At 40.1% G+C, this 20,191-nt stretch overlaps 1 protein-coding gene across 5 annotated transcripts in view; it reads right to left on the bottom strand.

Moving 5' to 3' along the window:
- Positions 1 to 4,483: 4,483 nt before the first annotated feature.
- RAB27B (RAB27B, member RAS oncogene family) overlaps positions 4,484 to 20,191 on the bottom strand; it is a 210,661-nt gene continuing 194,953 nt past the window's right edge. For all 5 annotated transcript variants that reach the window (XM_069569231.1, XM_069569230.1, XM_069569228.1 and 2 more), the window contains 4 exons: positions 19,515 to 19,600; positions 14,075 to 14,178; positions 10,598 to 10,721; positions 4,484 to 8,989 (listed from right to left, as the gene is read on the bottom strand). In XM_069569231.1, the coding sequence (XP_069425332.1) occupies positions 8,800 to 8,989; positions 10,598 to 10,721; positions 14,075 to 14,178; positions 19,515 to 19,600 (504 nt within the window). In that variant the 3' untranslated portion in view covers positions 4,484 to 8,799. The remainder of the gene's footprint in view (positions 8,990 to 10,597; positions 10,722 to 14,074; positions 14,179 to 19,514; positions 19,601 to 20,191) is intronic.

Here is a 20,191-nt window from a genome sequence, read left to right as displayed (position 1 = left end):
TACTCTTTTTAGATTATCTTCCTGTATCAGCCATTACAGAATATTGAGAAGAGTCCCCTGTGCTATACAGTAGGTTTCTGCTAGTTTTATTTTATATATTGCAAGGTCTGTTTAAATCCCAATCCCCCATTTTATCCCTCCCTTCCTTATCCCCTTGTGACCATGTTTGTGATCTGTATCTGTGGCTCTATTTCAGTAGAGCACCATGTCTTAAGAGTCATTCATTTCTTATTCCACTAAATATTTATTAAGGCTCCCTATTTGCCAGGCCCCTTCTGGATGCCAAGGCAACAGCCGTGGGGAGAGGGGAGAGGGTGCACGTGGTAGGGAAGAAAGAAAAAGGGAAAATCTCAGTCTTCATGGAAATATCTTCTAATGATGAGGAACACAGATAATACACTCAGGGAAGTTCCATGGACTGTGAAGAAAAGTGAAGCAGAAGATAGGCATAGGGAGTAACCAGGGGTGAAGAGCTGTAGTTCCAATTTTTAATTGACTGATCTTTGAAACTATTACTGTGAATAGATGTCAGTCACATAGGATGCTGATTTTAAATAAGACCTCTGTCTTTGATGGTAATATTTAAGCAAAGATAGGAGGAAAGCTAGGGAAGTGAGTGGAAGGAGATATTCTTGGGTGGAAGAGGGGTCCAGACAGAGGGGGGCACAGGAGCGTGAGTCCCGCAGGCCAGGTGTATTCTGAAACAGGCAGGACATCAGCTCGACGGGCAGGTGAAGAATAAGCCCCAATATTATCTGAATCGCTTTTCGTGTAATGTATTCCTTCACATTTATGTTGTGTAAGTCATCCCTCTTATTTGTTTAGTAGGTTAGCCTTCAAGTTCAGTTTTGACTTCCTAGCAGTGGTAAGCTAATGATTTTCAGGAATCTGTGTCTCAATTCCCTCCTTTGCCTACATTTCCCTGACTATGAAGCAAGCCCAGGTTCTGTGGAAAGGTCAGTGATGAGAAAACTGCCCTTAAAAGGCTCAGCTGAGGTCTTGTTTTGACCTCCCCTGTTGGCCTAGAGAACTCAGGCAGAGCTGTTCTTGGAATTCAAGGGACAAGAAGGGGGCCCATGAAGCTGGGTAATACGGGTTCATAATCCAGTGTCTTAGCTAACATGATGCCAAATCGCTCCTTTGGGTTCACTTTTCATGAGCGTGAATACGCTTATGATGTAAATATCTCTAGGAAATTAAAGAGATTGAAGTTTGCTGCTTTTTTTGAAACTTTTGGCTAAAAAAAAAAAAAAAAAATCTTTCTCTCAGAAACCTCCAAAAATGGTCCAAAGCAATGATGATTTCAGAAATCTGACATGTATCAGAAAATCTTTCTAGTACTTACAATAAAGCCTTAGTCAAATTATAATTAGTGTGTTGGCTTCCTGTATCATAATGCAAGCCCCCTACATGAGTTTCTAACAGAAGAGTAATGCTCACACTCTTATTATAGTGATTCTTTCACCACAGCTAACAATCCATATTAGAAACAAAATTTTCCTTGGTATCGTGAACTGTGATCATACAAATACCCTGCATACAGTTTTAAAGAGAAGTCCTACCACGGCAGTTGAATGTCTCGGTGGTCTTACTTTTTCATCAGTATGGGGGACTCTATGACTATTTTTACACCCTATAAGCCCATTAGGAAAAGCAAATCTCTAATGACTTACCTTGAATTATTTAAGGTGAACCCAGGAAAAAAAGCTCTGCCTGTGTGATGTGGCATTACTGCTGCGGTGAGTCACTCAGCTGTGTTTGACTCTTTGTGACCCCATGAACCATAGCCTTCCAGGCTCCTCTGTCCATGGGATTCTCCAGGCAGGCATACTACAGTGGATTGCCATTTCCTTCTCCAGGCATTACTGCTACCAGGGAGTAACGTTGAGAGAATGGTGCCAAGGATTTATTTGCTTACTGTGTGAGAGCTGTTTATCTTCAAGTTAAAAACTCATCATTATCTTGGCAAAGCTTATCTATGTAACATATGGAGGAAGAACAACTCTGGGAACAACTTTGCAAATGAACATTAAAAAGTAAGATGTATGGTTGTGGCCTTGAACTGGCCTTGAACATCAGTCCTGTTCCCAGTCTGTGACTAAAGGAGATATGACCATCTTCAGCATTTTCTTATGGGAAAGAAATAGGTTATCACACATTGAAGTATTGACGAACCTTGACATAACTTCAACATGTTAACTGCCAATTTTATAACTGCATACTTCAAAATTATTAGAAAAGTTCCCTTGAAAATCTCAGTCTTCAAACAAATAATATGCGGCCTTCCCTGGTGGCTCAAATGGTAAAGAATCTGCCTGCAATGTGGGAGCCCTGGGTTCGATCCCTGTGTCAGGAAGATCCCCTGGAGAAGTGAATGGCAACCCACTCTAGTATTCTTGCCTGGAGAATCCCCTGGACAGAGGAGCCTGGACAGCTACAGTTCATGGGGTTGCAAAGTTGAACATGACTGAGTGACTAACACTTTCACTTTCACATTTTAGAAAGTTTAGAGAGATGGATAAAAATCACTTGGCGAAATCTAAATCATTTCTTTCCTAATTCCTAATGGACATCACGTTTAACGTGATATGGTTTCCATACTGGTATTCACTTAATGTTCCCCATCCTCCATACATTTGACTACAGCACAGAAATAAGATTGCCTTAAGTATAAAAAATAATGATAAAAATGCATTTTTATTTGAAAAGTGTGCGGAAACAATCACTGAATACAGTTCTCGGCTGTAATATTTAAACCCACACACCACAAAATCATTGGATGCTCTGATTTCTGAAGCTACTAGAACTTTGGTACAACAAAATAATGACCGGACAGTGTCTGTCAGGCACCACAGTCTATTCAAGGGCACAGAGAATAAAAACTCCATGTTTAAGGTTTTAATTTACATTCATAGCACTAGACAAAACAGAGATCTGAGTAGATGACAGACAAAACAATCGAACGTGCTTAGCCTAAAAATGAGGATAATATCACTTAAATGTAGACTGTTGAGATACAGTGAAGCACTTCAGTGTTAGGCCAAAATGTTGTCTACTTTTAACACATTAAGCAGGATAACTTACTTTCCTCAAATAATTTCAGATACAGTCAGTTTCTCTTACAAGGTTGTGGACACAAAGCCCTGTTTATACAAGGAGGATTTAGACCAAATTCTAATATCCTATGTAGAATGTAACTGGATTCCTTGAAAGAAATACAAGATGACCTACAGAATGAAATAGAACTCATATTTGTTTTTTCAATAACTTGGAATATATTAAACATTTTCAATCAAAGACAATGACCAGAGCTGACTACCCATTTCAGGTTTCCGATATCTCTACTAGAATTTAGTGTTTTGTGCCTGCTATAACACTTGTGAACATATGGCTGTGAAAGTATGGCTGTGATATTTTTATTATTCTTAGCTTGGGATAATAGTGTCAGTTTGTGAAATGGAACATAATTTATAAACCAGTTTCTACATATGTTCTCTTTGGAGCCTGAAATGAACCTTGTGAGTTACACAGGATTTATAAGCCTCATAAGAGGAGAAGCCATATTTAATGACATACCCACAGCTCCCAAATTGTTCTATCTGGCTACTTTTCTTTCTATAATACTAGTCTTCCTCTCAAAGAGTGTTTGAAAAAATAACCTGGAGAAGAGAAGAGTAAGGATAAGCATATGTTATTGCTTTGCTAGGAGCAAATATTTTGATGTGTCAATAATAGCCATTGGTTAAATAAGGGATCCATTAGGATAAGAACAGACGTGCAGCTCCGACAGAATTTGCCAATGACTGAGTCTACTGAGGGATAAAAGCCATGACTTCCAAGACCTGTTGGAAAGAAAAGGAACTGGGGAACAAATTTAAATAACTCAATTCAAAGATGACTTCTTCATATTTTTTTTTCTTCGAAAGATGACATGCTTTTAAATAACCATGTTATTTTGGTACTCATCTTTTTGTTTGTTTGCCTGTTATTCTCACTAAATATGGATTAGAAAATATCTTAAACATAGACTGTTGGTAAAAGCAGCTCTACAGAAAGGCCTTTGTGATGCCACTTCTTAAAAAATTAAAGTGAATTTATGAGGAAAGTAGATTCAGATAGGATAAATAAAATGGTTCTAAGCATCTCAAATTTTGATGCCAATCATGAAATATTTGGTATTTAAATATTTTTATTAGCTTAGTTCTAAGGGCCTGAACTTCTACTTGGAAGATAAAAATAATAGGTAAATATTTGCCATGGTGCTGGTTTAGTCACTAAGTTGTGTCTGACTCTTGGCAACCGCATAGACTGTAGCCAGCCAGGCTCCTCTGTCCATGGGATTCTCCAGGCAAGAATACTGGAGTGAGTTGCCATTTCCTTCTCGAGGGGATCTTCCCAACCCAGGATTCAAACCCAGGTCTCCTGCCTTGCAGACAGATTCTTTACCGACTGAGCTAAAAGGGAAGCCCCAAATATATAACTCTTTTTCTGTTTTTTTTTTCCCCTACATAAAAATCAACCTTTTAAGTATGGTCTTCTTCATGTTCCCCCATAGTTAGAAACTCTATTTAGACAACTTGAATCTCTAATCTTTCTTTATAGTTCTTACTCAACAGTGTTGTCATGGTTGGGTCTCTACCCAAGAACTCCAAGGCAATAAGTTCATAAAATTCCCTATTCATCTAACAGTTCTACTTTATGAGGCAAGTTTCTCTATAGATTTATACAACATTGAGACAACACTCAACTCCGAGCATATTCTCTACTGTCCATGTTTAAGAGCTCAGCACTCTTCCCAGAAATAAGCTTATACCATTCTGGTCAAAGATGAAGAAGAAAATATAGCTTTTGGTGAATTCCTAGGCAATAGTTTTAAATATAGACAGCATCTTGGTATCTTTAAAAATGATAAAGCTTCCCCTAAAATATTAAAAAACATTAGATATCTTTTAATGCTTTAAAGCTTAGGAGTAGAAGGTAAAGGATAACTTTTCTATTGCTTTGGCTAACATAGCTCACAGACATTCCTTTAAAAAAATTATTAAGTACCTTAGGAAACTAGAAACTTCAATATGATCTCTTTACAATTTGAGTTTTAAGCTCTAAAATTCTTTATGGGTGAGGAGTCTCCCTCATATTTGTAGTTCCAGGTTATATACCTCACCTAGTTATACCCCTTTATACATATTGCTTCTCCTTCTAGCCAATGCTCCATTGGTGAGAATTATATGAGCTTCATCAAATTTGTTGATTTGCAGTGCACAAAATTTACACTTTAAAGAATACTTCAGCTGTTATTAAAATGTTTTTTAATGTAGTCAGTCCTTCTCTATGGTCAAAGCTTCTCTCTCTTATAAAGGAGACAAGAAAGGGCTGGTAAAAACTCTTGCCCAATTCTTATCAGAATGGGTTGGCAGAGAATATCTTGTACTAGCAACATAACAAAAGCACTCACTGATACACAGAAGGTCCTATCTGGTTAAAAACAACAGGGAAAATATTTACTTTAGTAAAATGCTGGTTTTGAATTATTTGTAGCATGATAGCTGATAATATGGAAATGATGGCAACTTGGCTAGAGTGGTCACTGGGCAGAGTTTTAAAAGTCTTATGTCAAGACCCACACGTTAAATTTCCAGTATTCACCATTTTTTTCTGCCAATCTGTGACTTCTTATCCTCATCACAACAAGACAGACATGTTCTCTCAACTAACCTCTGATACATTTTCCAAAGGATTATTGTTTTTTTATTAAAAGCTAATCTTGTACCTAATCACATTTAGAGTCTCAAGAAATGTTCATTTCCCAAAAAGTGACCAAGAGATGGTAGTAATAATCTTCAGATTTGAATAATATCTTTATACCCTTTGCTGAAGACATCAAAATAACTTTAGCTGCACTAACGTCTCTGTGAGCCCTTCCTATACCATGGGATTATAGGAAATGAGCTATGTGGCTATAGACAAATTTGGTCATGGAGGTATCCGAGGCACTGTATTAGGACAATGTAAACATCAAACCAGTGTAAACACTTCAGAAATGGTTTCTATATCAGAAAGAACTTCATGTACATTTTAAATAATTCTCCAAAATAAAATATGGCTTACTAAAGCATTTGGGAGATAATAAGTAACACATGTTGCTGTGTGTTAACAATGCAATTCTTCAAAAGCAGTCTTATACTTCATGGCTCCAGATCAATTTAAAATTATAAAATGAATTATATGGAATAAATAATTCTGAAATAATGAAAGAATAATGGTTACATAGACTTTGGGGTCTTAAGTCAAACTCAACAGAGAATAAAATATTTTAGGACAAGTATTTATAAGTAGAATACTATTTTAAAATAATTTTCTTGACTTTTTAATTTTGTTCCTCTTGATATTATTACCCAATAATTGTTATTTTTATAGGAATAGTTCTATAATTATAGGCATCATCACCCTCTACTTCATGCTATGGCTATCAAATAATAATCTTAAAATAGTTCCTAAATAAAAAGCTTATTAAGTAACTGACAGTGACAGAATCTTGGCATAAGCAAATCAATCATATAACTGGAAAATAAATAGAAAAAATAAATATCCAAAATAGAATGCTTCTTGGATTTTAGAAAGTCTAAATATTTCCTATTATGGAAATGCAGGGGACATCACAATTTGAATCCAAAGGAGAAATCGATCTAATGACCACAAGAATTCACCAAAATTTGCCACATCAATGGTTACATTGGTTTTGCTCATATTCCTTCCAGAGGAAACATCTTTGATGTTAGCTAATATCTAATATACTTTCAGCACAGGCACTGAGGTCACGAAGAGCATCAAAGAGAAATGCATCATGGGAGGGAATACCCCACCCATGACCAATTTTAGAAGTTGGCATCATGCAGAAATCATAGGACCTGGGCAGTCAACACTGAGGTTGTGTTACTCTGTTAAGGGACTGACTTGAAAGCTTCCAAATTACCTGATTCATGGCACATTTCTAGGTCTCACAGCTGGATACTCCCTTTGATCTGTGTTCCCAAAACTGATTCGTACCAGATGGAGGTTGATAAAGGAGGTTAAAGGTGGGGGACTGGGATTTGGAGTTTCCTACATTTGTAACTTAACAAAAAATATACAGAGTCTAGATAAGTGCAGTTTAATTGGCAAAATTCTCTACAAAGAGGAACTACCCTTTAGAAAAATCATATACTAATAATAAACAGAGAAAACAGAGTATGATGACTTTGTTATTGATAAACTTGATCGAAACACTTAAATTTAAAAGGAATGGCTTATGTTTATCAGAAGCTAAAATAAAACACCAATGTAATATTAGACACGGTCATAAGAATAGGCAATGGAAAATGCTGTTGTGATCATTTTTAGAAAGAAAAGACAGCATTATGGGAAAAATAAAGCCATTAACCAAATTTTGGTGAGACAGGATACAGAGATTCATCTCTGCCAACCCCCAAATATAGTTCACCCATAGGTATTTTGCCTCTGGCAAAATAAAAACAGATGCTAAATACACTGCAATATGGCATGAGGTATCATCAACTTTTTTGTGATGAATGACATGAAAATTCAGTGACCATAAAATTGATCCATCATTATTCTGACGTTGTTGATCTACAAAGTGACGCACCTGCGTTTTTACAGTTGAATCAAAGCCAGGGGTGGGTGTAGGCTGGAGGGGAGCAATGTGATATAGAGTTTCTAGTACTTCGTAAATTAGAAACTTAGAATTAATAGTCACTTTTTATTTCATATCACCAGCATATTTTATCTAAAAAATTAAGGCTAAATAGTTTTTCTTGAGTTCATAGAGAGATATTTAATAAACAGCAATCTTTTAATTTCTCCTTGTGACTATTTATCATGATTTGCTAAGAAATGTGAAGCTGAACGCTACACCAGAAGCTGAACATTAGACCAATTTCTAAAACTGTGCTGGAAATGGAAACCTCTGGGCACTCTCTTAATGCCAACCGATAACGCCAGCTTCCAATTGGCTTGATTGAAATTTGGCTAAGTAACTCTCCCAGACATCTGTAAGAGACACGTTTAATTTCAGCTGCCCAAATGCCTTTCCCCATACCTTCATCTCTCTCTCTGGGCCTTTTTCTTGTCCTCTGCCATTCACAGTCCTATTCTTGTCTATCTGCCATTTATTAAGAATATACAAATGGCATGATTACACAGTTTCCTACATATTCTCAGATGTCTGACATTCATCCTCTCGTAACCTTATCAGCAATGTTGTCATTCTAGCACAGCTTATAGGATATACATAGTAATGTCACTCTAAATGAACCACTTAGAATTCTTTTTGTGTATGCACTTTTAGCTAATATGTCCCCCTCAATGCAAACCTAAAAGTCCAAATCAGATTCTATATAACAAGTAAATTCAACCTTTAAAAAAAAGTCATCCTTCTGTGTTCTCCCTTCAGAAACCTATTCTTGTCCCCAGTGTGACAAGGTAATTTTGGTTCTGATGGAAAACCCACTGATATCTGTTCTTCTATACTCTTTTATATGTTCATCTTCTTTATGAAAAAACAGAGTACCCATGATGGTATGATGACCCTGGGAAATCTTTGATCTTGTTTGGAGGGGCTTCAGGGATTACTGGTCAACTCTTCTGAACACTGCTGACTAGTCAGGTTTTTTAAAATTTCTGGCAGGAAAAGAAAGACATGCCGTTATACATGGTTTACTCAACAACAATGGTGGGGTTTGTCGCTCTTTTTGGAAGTGACGTTTGCCTGGGGTTCTGGATGATCAGAGCCTGGGGTAAAGTCTAACAGGCACATTTCTTCTCTGCTGACTTCTCCCCATCCAGCTTTCCAGAGCTGCTCCCATTGACCGTGTCGGGGATGTGGGTCTTCTCTACACACTGCTCCATCCGTTTCATTATTAAGTCCAGCAGGGTTTCCACAGCTTTTTCCACATCCTGGCCAGTCGCTGCACTTGTTTCAAAATATGGTATGCTAGCATGGAAGAGATGACAAATATTTTTGCAAGGAAGGAACCAGAAAAGATACAACAAGATGTGCCAGTGAGTCACACGTGTGAAAACATGGCTGGCTGAGAGATTGTGAAATAATCACGATTTTGCTGGCTGAGTTGGAAAACATCCTTGGTTTTCCTCAGTGAGTGAAAACTGGTGAGTTGCTTTTTCATGTGGGTGTAACCAGTATTACGGGCAAGGAAACTGCTACAAGAGGTGCTCAGGTACTTGAAGCCAAGCCTCACCACTGACTTTTTAAAAATGAAGAGGGCAAATATGCCAGACTAGTGATCAATGTTGCCATTAAACTATTTTTTTTTCTTCTTTTTTATTTTTTTTATTTTTTATTTATTTATTTATTTATTTATTTTGCCATTAAACTATTAGTGTGTTAGTCCCTCAGTCGTGTCTGACTCTTTGCAACCCCATGAACTATAACCCACCAGCCTCCTCTGTCTGGGATTCTCCAGGCAAGAATACTGGAGTGGGTTGCCATTCCCTTCTCCAGGGGATTTCCTGACCCAGGGATCGAACCCAGGTCTCCCACATTGCAGGGCAGGTTCTTTACCATCTGAGCCACCAGGGAAGCCTATTAAACAATTACTTCTCTCCAATCAATTATCGAGAAGTCTGATTTAGAAATTAGGCAGGCATTGCATAGGATATTCATGTGAATACAATCTACATTTATTTAGAATCCAAAGTTTCAAGAAGACATGTACATTTATTTGTAAAACTCTCAAGGAGGTACAGAACTGTCACATTTGGCAAAGTACTTAAATTTGAAAAAGAATGACAATTTCTGCCTTGGGAGTCAGTTTCTAACTACTTGGGGTGTTTAAAAATGTTTTTTACTCTGACATTTAAGCTAGCTAGGATAATAATAATTGGGCTTCCCTGGTGGCTCAAATGGTAAAGAATCTGCCTGCAATGCATGAGACCTAGGTTCAATCCCTGGGTCAGAAAGACCTCCTGGAGAGGGGAATGGCAACCCACTCCAGTATTCTTGCCTGGAGAATTCCATGGACAAAGGAGTCTGGCAGGCCACAGTTCATGGGGTCGCAAAGAGTCAGATAAGACTGAGTGACTCACACTTTCACTTTCAGGATAAAAATTGCAGTATTACATCCAGGTCAGGTATTATTCCTTAGAGTTTTGTAGCTATTGAGAGGCTGTAGAATACAATATTCAAAAGAATGGGCTCTGATTTCAGACAGCCTGGATTGAATTCAAGCTCTACTACTCACCAGCTATGTGGCCTTCCATAAGTTACTCAGCTTCTCTGTGTCTCAATTCCTCATATATCAAATGGAATAGCCCTAAATCTCATATATATAATTACAGGGGTTAGATAAATTAAAGTCTAGGAATAGTTGCTAACACACAATAAGCATTCAGTAAATGTGAGTGGTTATTAATGTTGAATAGTTTCATTAAAAGCATCACATATATTCCTCTGGGAGATCTTTTTCATTCATCTGTCACTCCTTAATCAAGGGGATCCCTCCGAATATCAGTCTCATGACCTTGCCCCCTAACTAAGCAGCAGTGTGTGAGGTCAGAGGATATTTCCACATAGCTGACTTACCTGTATTTTTCAGCCAGGTCCCGGGCTTGCCGTTCATTGACTTCCCTCTGGTCTGGCAGGTCCGCCTTGTTGCCAATTAATACTATATCTGGGTTTTCACAATAAGCATTTGCTTGCAGTTGGCCTTGGAAAGAAAACAGATGGAACAAGCAAGTTAGTTATAAACAAGTGATGTCAAAAGACTGCTCATACTTCAGGGTCCTAATTGAATTGTTCACCTCCAGCTTGACTGTTTACGAGTCAAATTAGCCCAGGTGCTTAACTCTTCCCAGCCACAGTTTCCTCATCTAGAAAGTGGAGATACTGCCTCACAGGTGGCAGGCTGTGAAGACTAGTAAGAGTGTATATGAAGCACCTGTGTGAATACCTGTCCGTGAGCTTCTGCATCTGGGGAAATGTCCTCTGAGATGAGCACAGATGAGGTGCAGTGTGATCAGCCATCACAGATGAGGTGATGTGTGCTCAGCCATCACAGATGAGGTGATGTGTGCTCAGTCATGTCCAACCCTTCGAGACCCCACAGACTATAGCCTGCCAGGCTCCTCTGTCCATGGGATTCTCCAGGCAAGCATACTGGAGCAGGGTGCCACTTCCTTCTCCAGGGGATCGTCTCATCCCAGGGATTGAACCTGTGTCTCCTATGTCTCCTGCATTGGCAGGAGGATTCTTACTACACCCCGTGGAAATGAACATCCGGGAATGTTCACCTGAGTTGAATATACTGCTTTTCAGTGCATTTATTCTTCAAATATAAGTGAAGATAAGGAAACATGGTCTTAAAGTATATGTGTGTGTGTGCTAAGCCACTTCAGTCGTGTCTGACTCTCTGCGACCCTCTGGACTGTAGCCTGCCAGGCTCCTCTGTCCATGGGATTCTCCAGGCAAGAAGACTGGAGTGGGCTGCCACCTCTTCTTTAGGGGATCTTGCCCCCCTCCCAGGGGTCGGACACCCGTGTCTCCTATGTCTCCTGCATTAGCAGGCGGTTTCTTCGCCACTAATGGCACCCAGGAAGCCCCTTCAAGTATAGGGGCTGTCTGCTCTTTCCTTCAGGAGGCTGCTACATTTTTCTTTCCTGAAAGCCAAGGTAATGATTCATAAGGGCAGAGCGTTTCTGAACCACCAGAAATTCATGTAGAAACAATATTAGGACAGGTTATTTGTTTTTCTCTATTTTCCAAAAGAAGGTGGTGGGGAGGAGAAGGAAGGGAGGGAGGAAGGAATGAAATGATATTTTCAAGGTTATGGGACTATTTTACTGTCTACCTCAAGGCATGCTGAGTGCAACCTTGTTGAGGCCAGAGGAGGAACTGACTCTGTAACACCGGTTATTTGGATATTAGAAATTAAAGCCTTATTAGAAATGGCAATTAATTATCTTAAATTCCAACAGTATCCTGGAAAATTTTACAATCAAGGGAGCATCGCATCTCATCTACCTTGAAAAATGATGAATAAATCACTCTGAAAGAACTGAATAACCTTATTATCTCCTTATCTCCCAGAATCTAATAATAACATTTGGTGTGTTATCTAATAATATTATCTAATAATAAAAACAAAACATTATCTGTTATCTAATAATAACACTTTAGATAAAGAAATGTAATAATAAAAGAAAATGGAGACAGATCCTAGGATGAACACTCATTTGGAGAAGCAAATAAGAAAGTCAGAATTTGTTGGTATTTTTCTCCAGTAGCACAACTGTGTTAGCGAGCTTACATTTAAAGCCATTATATATATAGGTGTGTATATACATAAAAGTATTAATTACATGTAATATGAAATAATAAGATATGCATATATTTGAGAATCTATACAGCCAGATACTCAGCCAGGTGCTCTGGGGTATCTCAATAGAACAAGCAGAACAAGTTTGAACCTTTATAGAGCTCACATTCTAGAGGTGGAAAGAATCAAAACCACAAGTAAGCAAAGAAAGAAGAAGGGGGCAGCAGAGGATGAGATGGTTGGATGGCACCACCGACTCAGTGGACGTGAAACTGAGCACTAGCTCCTGGACATAATGAAGGACAGGGAAGCCTGGCATGCTGCAGTCCATGAGATCACAAAGAGTTGTATACAACTTAGTGACTGGACAACAACCACAAAACAAAAAAATGTATGATATGATATGATATAATATAATATAATATATACGATGTCAGGTGGGGGCAGTGACCAAATGAAGCAGAAAGTGTCCTCAGCACACACAGAGTGATGAAGAACGGTTTTAGATGGAGTGGTCAGGAAAGCTTCTCCCAAGAGATAAATGAGGTCTGAACAAGAACTTGAAGGAGGTGAAAGAATTAACAATGGTGCAAATGGGAAAACAGAAATCAAGGCAGGAGGAAACAGAGCAAAGGCCCCAAGGCAGGACTGCGCTTTTCAGGAGAGACCTTCGTCTGGAGGCCAGTGATGGGGCCGGAGTGAGAGTCATCTACAGAGGAAGCGACGATGATGGTCTTTGCTGTTGTTTAGTTGCTAAGTCGTGTCTGACTCTTTGGGACCCCATGGCCTGCGGCACTCCAGGCTTCCATGATGGCCTTAGAGGTCAGCAAAGGACTCTGGATTTTATTCCAAGTGAAGTGGGAAACCCCAGAAGGGCTTGGAGCAGGGGGATAACATGATCAGATCTTTAAAAAAATAGCCCTCTGGCCACAGACAGCCCCGACAACTCTAGAAATAAGTAGCACCAGCCCCATGGGACTGCTAGTGTGTCCCAGTGCATTCAAAACTGGCATTTGTCATCTTAAATATGGTCTTTAGTGCTACATCCATTGTAAAGAAAGAAAAACGAAATACCACTTTCTGCCCTGACATACATCAATCTGGCTTTAATAACTGATTAGGTTAATGTGAAGCTTTATTGTGTTTAAATTGCCATGAAAGCTGGAGACTTTTCTATACCAGTCTTTCTAACATCCGAACGCTTGTCCAAAAAAAGTAAAATTTCAATGTGAGCTTATTGTAAAATTTCAATGTGAGCTTATTGACAGACACATTGTATGGTATCTTCATGAGGCTGCTCTGCTCTGAAACAATTTCTCAGTTAACTGACCCCTGAGTTAATTAACTATTTAGTTAACCCATGTGCAAGGGCACACACTGTAGGTGCCAGTGTGCCTACTTGGAAAATGCCGTGCTTTCTCTGTGTCCACTCCAGGCTAGACAAAGTAGAAGTGACTGCTGGCTGAGTTGTAAGAAGTCCTTTGAGACTTACTGCCCAAGTGGAATGAATAGCCCGTCCATTGCAATCATAAAGGCCTTACGCATAGATGGCGGTTCGTCTAAGGTGTCAAAGGAAAAACCAATTCCAAGCCACTCTGGGTGAACCACACACGAGCCACCACTTTGAAGGTGACACAGGCAACTCGAAACCTGTGACTTTTTCTGGTTTCATCTTGTGAGGCCCAGAAGCACATAGAGCCGCTGGGTCCCAACGCGGCCAACAGAAGTTATTCAGTCCCACTTACTCATCCAGTTTCTGACATTTAAGAAGCTCTGTTGACTGGTGAGGTCAAACATTAATAAGAACCCCATGGCATCTCTGAAGAATGCTGTAGTGAGGCTCCGGAATCTGCCAAGAAAACACAGTGGACAGTTCGGAAAGTTAGTCGGCCGGATACTCTGATGACAATACGAACGACACTATGTCCCTTTCAGATATGAACTCTCCATGGCATCCCTCTGGATCATCCTCCCGAGTGGGCGGAAAGACTGCTGAGGGGTCAGAGGAGACAATCTGGTGGTAGGTTTAAGATCCCGTTGAGGCTTTACGTTCCACAGCAGGCACGCATGCAAGTCTGTAACCTTCAATCACACGCTTGCTTACACAGCCTCTTGGAATCCTTCTCTCTTTGGCTCACAGGCATCTTGTGGCCCACAGTTAAAATATAAGGCACTTCAGGACTGAGACTTTAACTTCTACTTTTCAATTTTCCTGTCTGTGGCCAGAAGGAAGCTTAGCACATGGCAGGCCGAAAATAAGTGCCTGTGATTATGTGCAGAGAACCACAACTTGTCAGCAGTTGGAACTAGGGTTCTTTCATAGGGAAAAACAACGTTGGCGAAAGAACGCTTTTATTCACACTCTTTGGGGATAAAACATGCATGTCTCTTAAGGAGAAGGAAGAAAGAGAGTGAAGAAAGGAAGAAGGAAACTTTATGATTAGGGATGCGGAGGCAAGGGCAGAGAGACTTACTAGTTGAGGAGGGAAAGTAAGAACACTCATTTCTAAGGGAGGAATTTGAAGCATACACTTCATCATGGGCAGTGTAAGTACTTGCTCTCTCTGGCTCCAACCTTCCTCACCCCAACATCCTCAGGGAACATGAAGATGCTCTGAGATCCACTTCAATGCGTGGAATGGGCAAAACTGGAGATGACACACAGGGTCCAGAGAAGCTCTGGGTTATACTGATAAAGAAGTGAAGTTGGCAACTGGTTTTAAGAAAGACACATAACTAAACAGAGAAGCAGATCCTATCCTAAATGTCCTCCTAATTTTTTGGTCACCTATTTTGGCCTATTGGTAGATTCTTGGGTTTCCTCTGGGTTCTATTCTTGATCCCTTCATCCTCTACGTACATTCACTGGGTTATTTCGTCTACTTTGCTGGTTCAGTTATCCTGGTGTATATGTTGAACCCCAAGTTTATAGGTCTAGATCTTTTCTGCCTTGCTACTTGTATGCCCAATTACTTGTTGGATATTTCCACTTGGAGGAAACTAAGGTACCAGCAACTTCACATGTTTGAAAGCAAACTCACCCTCTCTATGATTTTTCTATCTATGGCATCACCATCCTCTTTGGGTGCCACAGCCTCCTTCTCCTTCACCTATTATATACAAGCAATCAACAAATATCTCCTGACCCTCTCATTTCTCTCCACGTACCCTGCCACTACTCTAGTTTCGAGGCCATTATCTTCCACCAGGATAATTTCGGCAGCGTTCTCAACAGGCTTCCTGTCTCCAGTGTTGTTTGGGTCCTCTTGTTCCCAGATTTCTTCCTACTGATTCTATAAATCCTCTGCTAAAAAATGTTAGATGATGATACCTGGCTCTAAAGATAATGACTGAACTTTTCAATAATCCGCCAAGGCTCTGCATGAACTGACCCTTGCTCCTCTATCCAGCTTTATCTCCTGACTACCCACAGGCATGCTGAGCTTCTGTAAGTTCTTAGAAAGTTCACTCTCTCCCCTGGGCTTTCACTCATGCTGTTATTCCTGTGGGTGACCTTGCCTGCAGGCTTCCTTTACCTCCTACCCCCTTAGCCAGGAAAAGATTCACCCATACATTGTGTATGAATATATATATTTATATATATAAGTATCACTTCTTTAGACTTTCCAATACTGCCATCTGGGTTATGGACTCCTCCTGGTGTACCGGACAGCCCCCAGCCACTCTTTGTTTTCCTGTTACTAGCCTGAAGCTTTATTGCAATTGTTGATTTGTCCAGATTCCACCCTAGATAGGCACCTCCAAGAGAAAAGAAGCTGTGTTTGTAACTCGCTATTCATTACGTTTTCATGACTCTGAAATATTTTTTTGATGATTAAGTGTTTGCCAGATTTAGGGAAAGAAACAAAGACAGAAAATAGCAAAGGATATGAAATTATTAAGGAGTTAAATGACTTCAATAGAAACAATACTATTAATATGGAGACACAGAAAAGAGATATTTTAGTTAAGCCTATTTCCAAAATAAGATTCTTGAGTAGGATATAATCATGATGATTATGAAATACCAAAAATCTTACTCAATTTTATCCTTGTGGATTTGTCCCTACCAGTCACTAGAAGCTCCAAGATTATAGTCCTTTTATTGAATGGTTGTTTCTCTCTCTTTGGGGACTATCTGTACTCACAAAACTATCTCCTGCTCAAACCACAAGAGTGTGGCCAAGTCAGCCACAATAGTCTGTTCTCTGGCCTCTCTTTAAGTGTGTGTGTGTGTGTGTGTGTGTGTGTGTGTGTTTCTCTTCTGAGGACAACCTACTGTGCCTTACTCCCCTCTCATTACCACAGCCCATGACAGCTACTTTAAAACATGCTTGTTGGATAGACTGCATCGGAGCAAACACTTTTGCATCCATAGCAACAGGGACAGGACACTTCTGCTCTGAGCCAGGCTCATACCCTGGATCACTTAACCCCAGGACCCTTGTGAGCCCCCGGAGTTTCCAGGGCTTTGTGCCCGTGCTTAGTCGCTCAGTCCTGTCCAATTCTTTGTGACCCCATGGACTAGCCCACCAAGCGCCTCTGTCCATGGGATTTCCCAGACAAGAACACTGGGGTGGGCTGCCATTTCCTCCTCCAGGGGATATTCCCGACCCAGGGATCGAACCCATGTCTCCTGTGTCTCCCACACTGGCAGGCAGATTCTTCACCACTGCGCCACCAGGGAAGCCTTTCCAGGGTTTACTCCATGAGCAATCTTCTTTATTTCTAGCTCCACCCGCCAACCTCATTCTGTCCCCAGAATGTGGAATGCCAGGACCCCATGAATAAACAGATCCCAGGGGCACGTGATAGCTTGAGAACTAAGAGAGAACTAAGTCTGTGCCCTGCATCCTTTTAGTTTACATAAGGGGTATAATCTTTCTCCTCCTTCCCATAATGTGACTTTTATCAATAACCACTGTCTTACATGGGTTACAGTGCCAGACGTCCTCGGGCACAGGCTTGAGGTGTGAGGCATTGTTTATCTTGTTGCTTAGCTACACTTTAATATACAGAACGCAAAATTCTCAAGGGATGAATAACCTTGGTGTTACTAAGACAATCCCTAGTATTTCCATTTCTCTCCTAGAGCAGCTGTCTTAAGGGGACAGATGAGAGAAGCCTGCCATCACACTAGGCTGACATATCGTGTGCGAAGACATATGGGAACCACATTTTCTCATATTACTTCTTCAAAAATGAATTAAATTGGTCTATAAAACATACATCTTTGTGACAACAAAACTGACATATGAACAGAGATTCCTGTGAGGAAAGACTTCAGAGGAACCAGCCGCGTTGAAGGATGCGTGTAAATGGAATTCACAGTCAAAAGAGCTCACAGAGAGGGCCCGGCACCTCTCCTGGCGTTTACACTCACTGAAAGTGAGAATGTTTTGGACTCATTTCAAAGACTGAAGTGTTTACAAGCATAAACATTGCGAGACATGTGATGCAGAATTTGGAGGTACGTGCCTTCTATGTATCTTCTCTGACAACCTATTGCCAATTTTTGTTTCATCTAATATTGAAAAGCTGCACTAGCTTGGGGTCTTCTGTGCTTTGAAAGCTTGGATCTCAAAGAAATGTATTTTCTTCAAATCATGGCATAGCAGCACCAGCTCTAAACAATCAACACTGCCGTCTACCGTGTGTCTCTTGTCTGGGTTGCTGCACCAGAGACAAGGCTGAGAAAACAATCATGGTCTCTGTTCTTATGAAGCTCACAATTGTGTTGGGGTGAGAAGGCCACAAGTGGATTGAAGAACAGCCGTTAGAGACAAAAATAAAAGACGCGCCTTATCACAAGATGTTGTTGTTCAATCACTAAGTCGTGTCCAACTCTCTTGCGATCCCATGGACTGTTGTCTGCCAGGCTCCTTTGCCCACGGGTTTTCCCAGGCAAGAATACTGGAGTGGTTTGCTACTTCCTTTTCCAGGGGAATCTTTCTGACCCAGGTATCGAACCCATGTCTCCTGCATTGGCAGGCAAATTTTTATCACTGAGCCACCAGGGAAGTCTTATTACAAGGTGGTATTTAATTAATTAACTTATTTAGTTAAAGTAACTTAAAGCATGGATGGGCTTCCCGGGTGGCACTAGTGGAAAAGAACCCACCTGCCAATGCAAGAGACACAGGAGACTGGGTTCCATCCCTGGGCAGGGAAAATCCTCTGGATTGCAGTGGATGGCAGTCCATTCCAGGACTCTTGCCTGGAGAATCCCATGAACAGAGAAGCCTGGTGGGCTACAGTCCATAGGGTCGCCAAGAGTTGGACATGACTGAAGCGACTTAGCATGCATGCAGCCTCCCAAGGCATGGAAGAATAGACATTGCAAGAGTTCAAGAAAGAGGGAGTTTGTTTCAGCTGGGGAGTTTGGAAAAGCCCCACCAGGCACGTGTAATGTGAGCCAGGCCTATTGAAAGTCCAACTGGAGGGTGATGGTGTGACCGAAATCATAGTAAAGTCAGTCAAATGGTACAGGATGCGTGGCTGTGTGAACACAGAAAGAGATGAAAAATATATTAACACCCTTTCCTTCAACTCACTCTTCAAGTAGCACTTGTAACAATGTTAATTTCCCACCCCAGTTCAATTAAATTCTGGATTTTTTTTTTTTTAATGATCACAAAGTACAAAGACAGTGCATAAGAATTTTCACAAGGATTTCTGAAAATTTGATTTTTGCAATCTGCACCAAATGCACAATTGCTAGTTATGGTTAATTCACTACAGATAATTTATTTTTATTTGTTGATACAGATGTCTATTCTGAAACCAGGAGGAGAGCTGCATTTCCTTACATTTTTCAAGTTCACATACAGTAGTCGTACTAAAGTGGCACATACAATACCACTTCCCAGATGGCACTAGTGGTAAAGAATTCATCTGCCAGTGCAGGAGACATAAGAGACATGGGTTCGATCCCTGGGTTGGGAAGAGCCCCTACCCGAGGAAACAGCAACCCACTCCAATATTCCTGGCTGGAGAATCTCATAGTCAGAGGAGCCTGGTCTGCTACAGTCCACAGGGTCACAAAGAGTCGGACATGACTAAAGCAACTTAACACACACACACACACACACACACACACACACATACACTGTACAAACACACATTGACATTAAAGTAAATTTTTCTAAGCTATTTGTAGCTAGAAACAAAATAATTCACTATTACCGCTCTTGTCCTGCAGTGTCCCAAAGCTGAAGATGCACCTTAAATGCTTTCCCTGTTGACCCATTTGGTCCCTGTGTGTTGTAAACCTGAAAGAATACAAATGTCATTAGTTTATGCTGCTTTGATTTCGTCAGCATTCAAATTCCCTGGGTTCACTCTGCGTATTTTTTCTCAATTATTATAGTCAAAGTTCACAGTGGAGAATAAATATTTGCTTTTTTTCTCCTAGAAGTTATCACATATACTCTCACTTTTAAATGTCAAGTATGGTTTTCAACACAATTTATGCATCCTGCAAACTTAAATTAGACACCTTCTGTCATTTCCTCAAGGAAGCAGCAAACAGTCGACTAAGGACCCAAGTTCTAGGTTCGAATATCAACTCTTCATTTAACTTCATAGATTTTTACTTTCTTACTGGCAAATTGAGACCCATAATCTCCTATTTTACAGAGTTACTGCAAACTTAAGTGAAATAACACATTTGAAGGAATTTTTAAAACAGTAAAATATTTTACAAGTATTTGAGTATCTTCTACTGTGGATTGGGACTTTCAAAAAGACAGCCACAAAATGCACACAGGATTGCTCAGTAAGTTTACACAGGCTATTCCAAGTCTTCCCTTTTTACCCATTTCTTCAAAGGCTCTTTTTAGAAAAGTTTAAATTTTATAGGT

Source organism: Ovis canadensis, chromosome 23, assembly GCF_042477335.2.
Source record: "Ovis canadensis isolate MfBH-ARS-UI-01 breed Bighorn chromosome 23, ARS-UI_OviCan_v2, whole genome shotgun sequence".
NCBI classification, from domain to species: Eukaryota; Metazoa; Chordata; class Mammalia; order Artiodactyla; family Bovidae; genus Ovis; species Ovis canadensis.
Note: the sequence above shows the minus strand (reverse complement) of the source record. Positions and strands in the feature narration are given on the sequence as shown.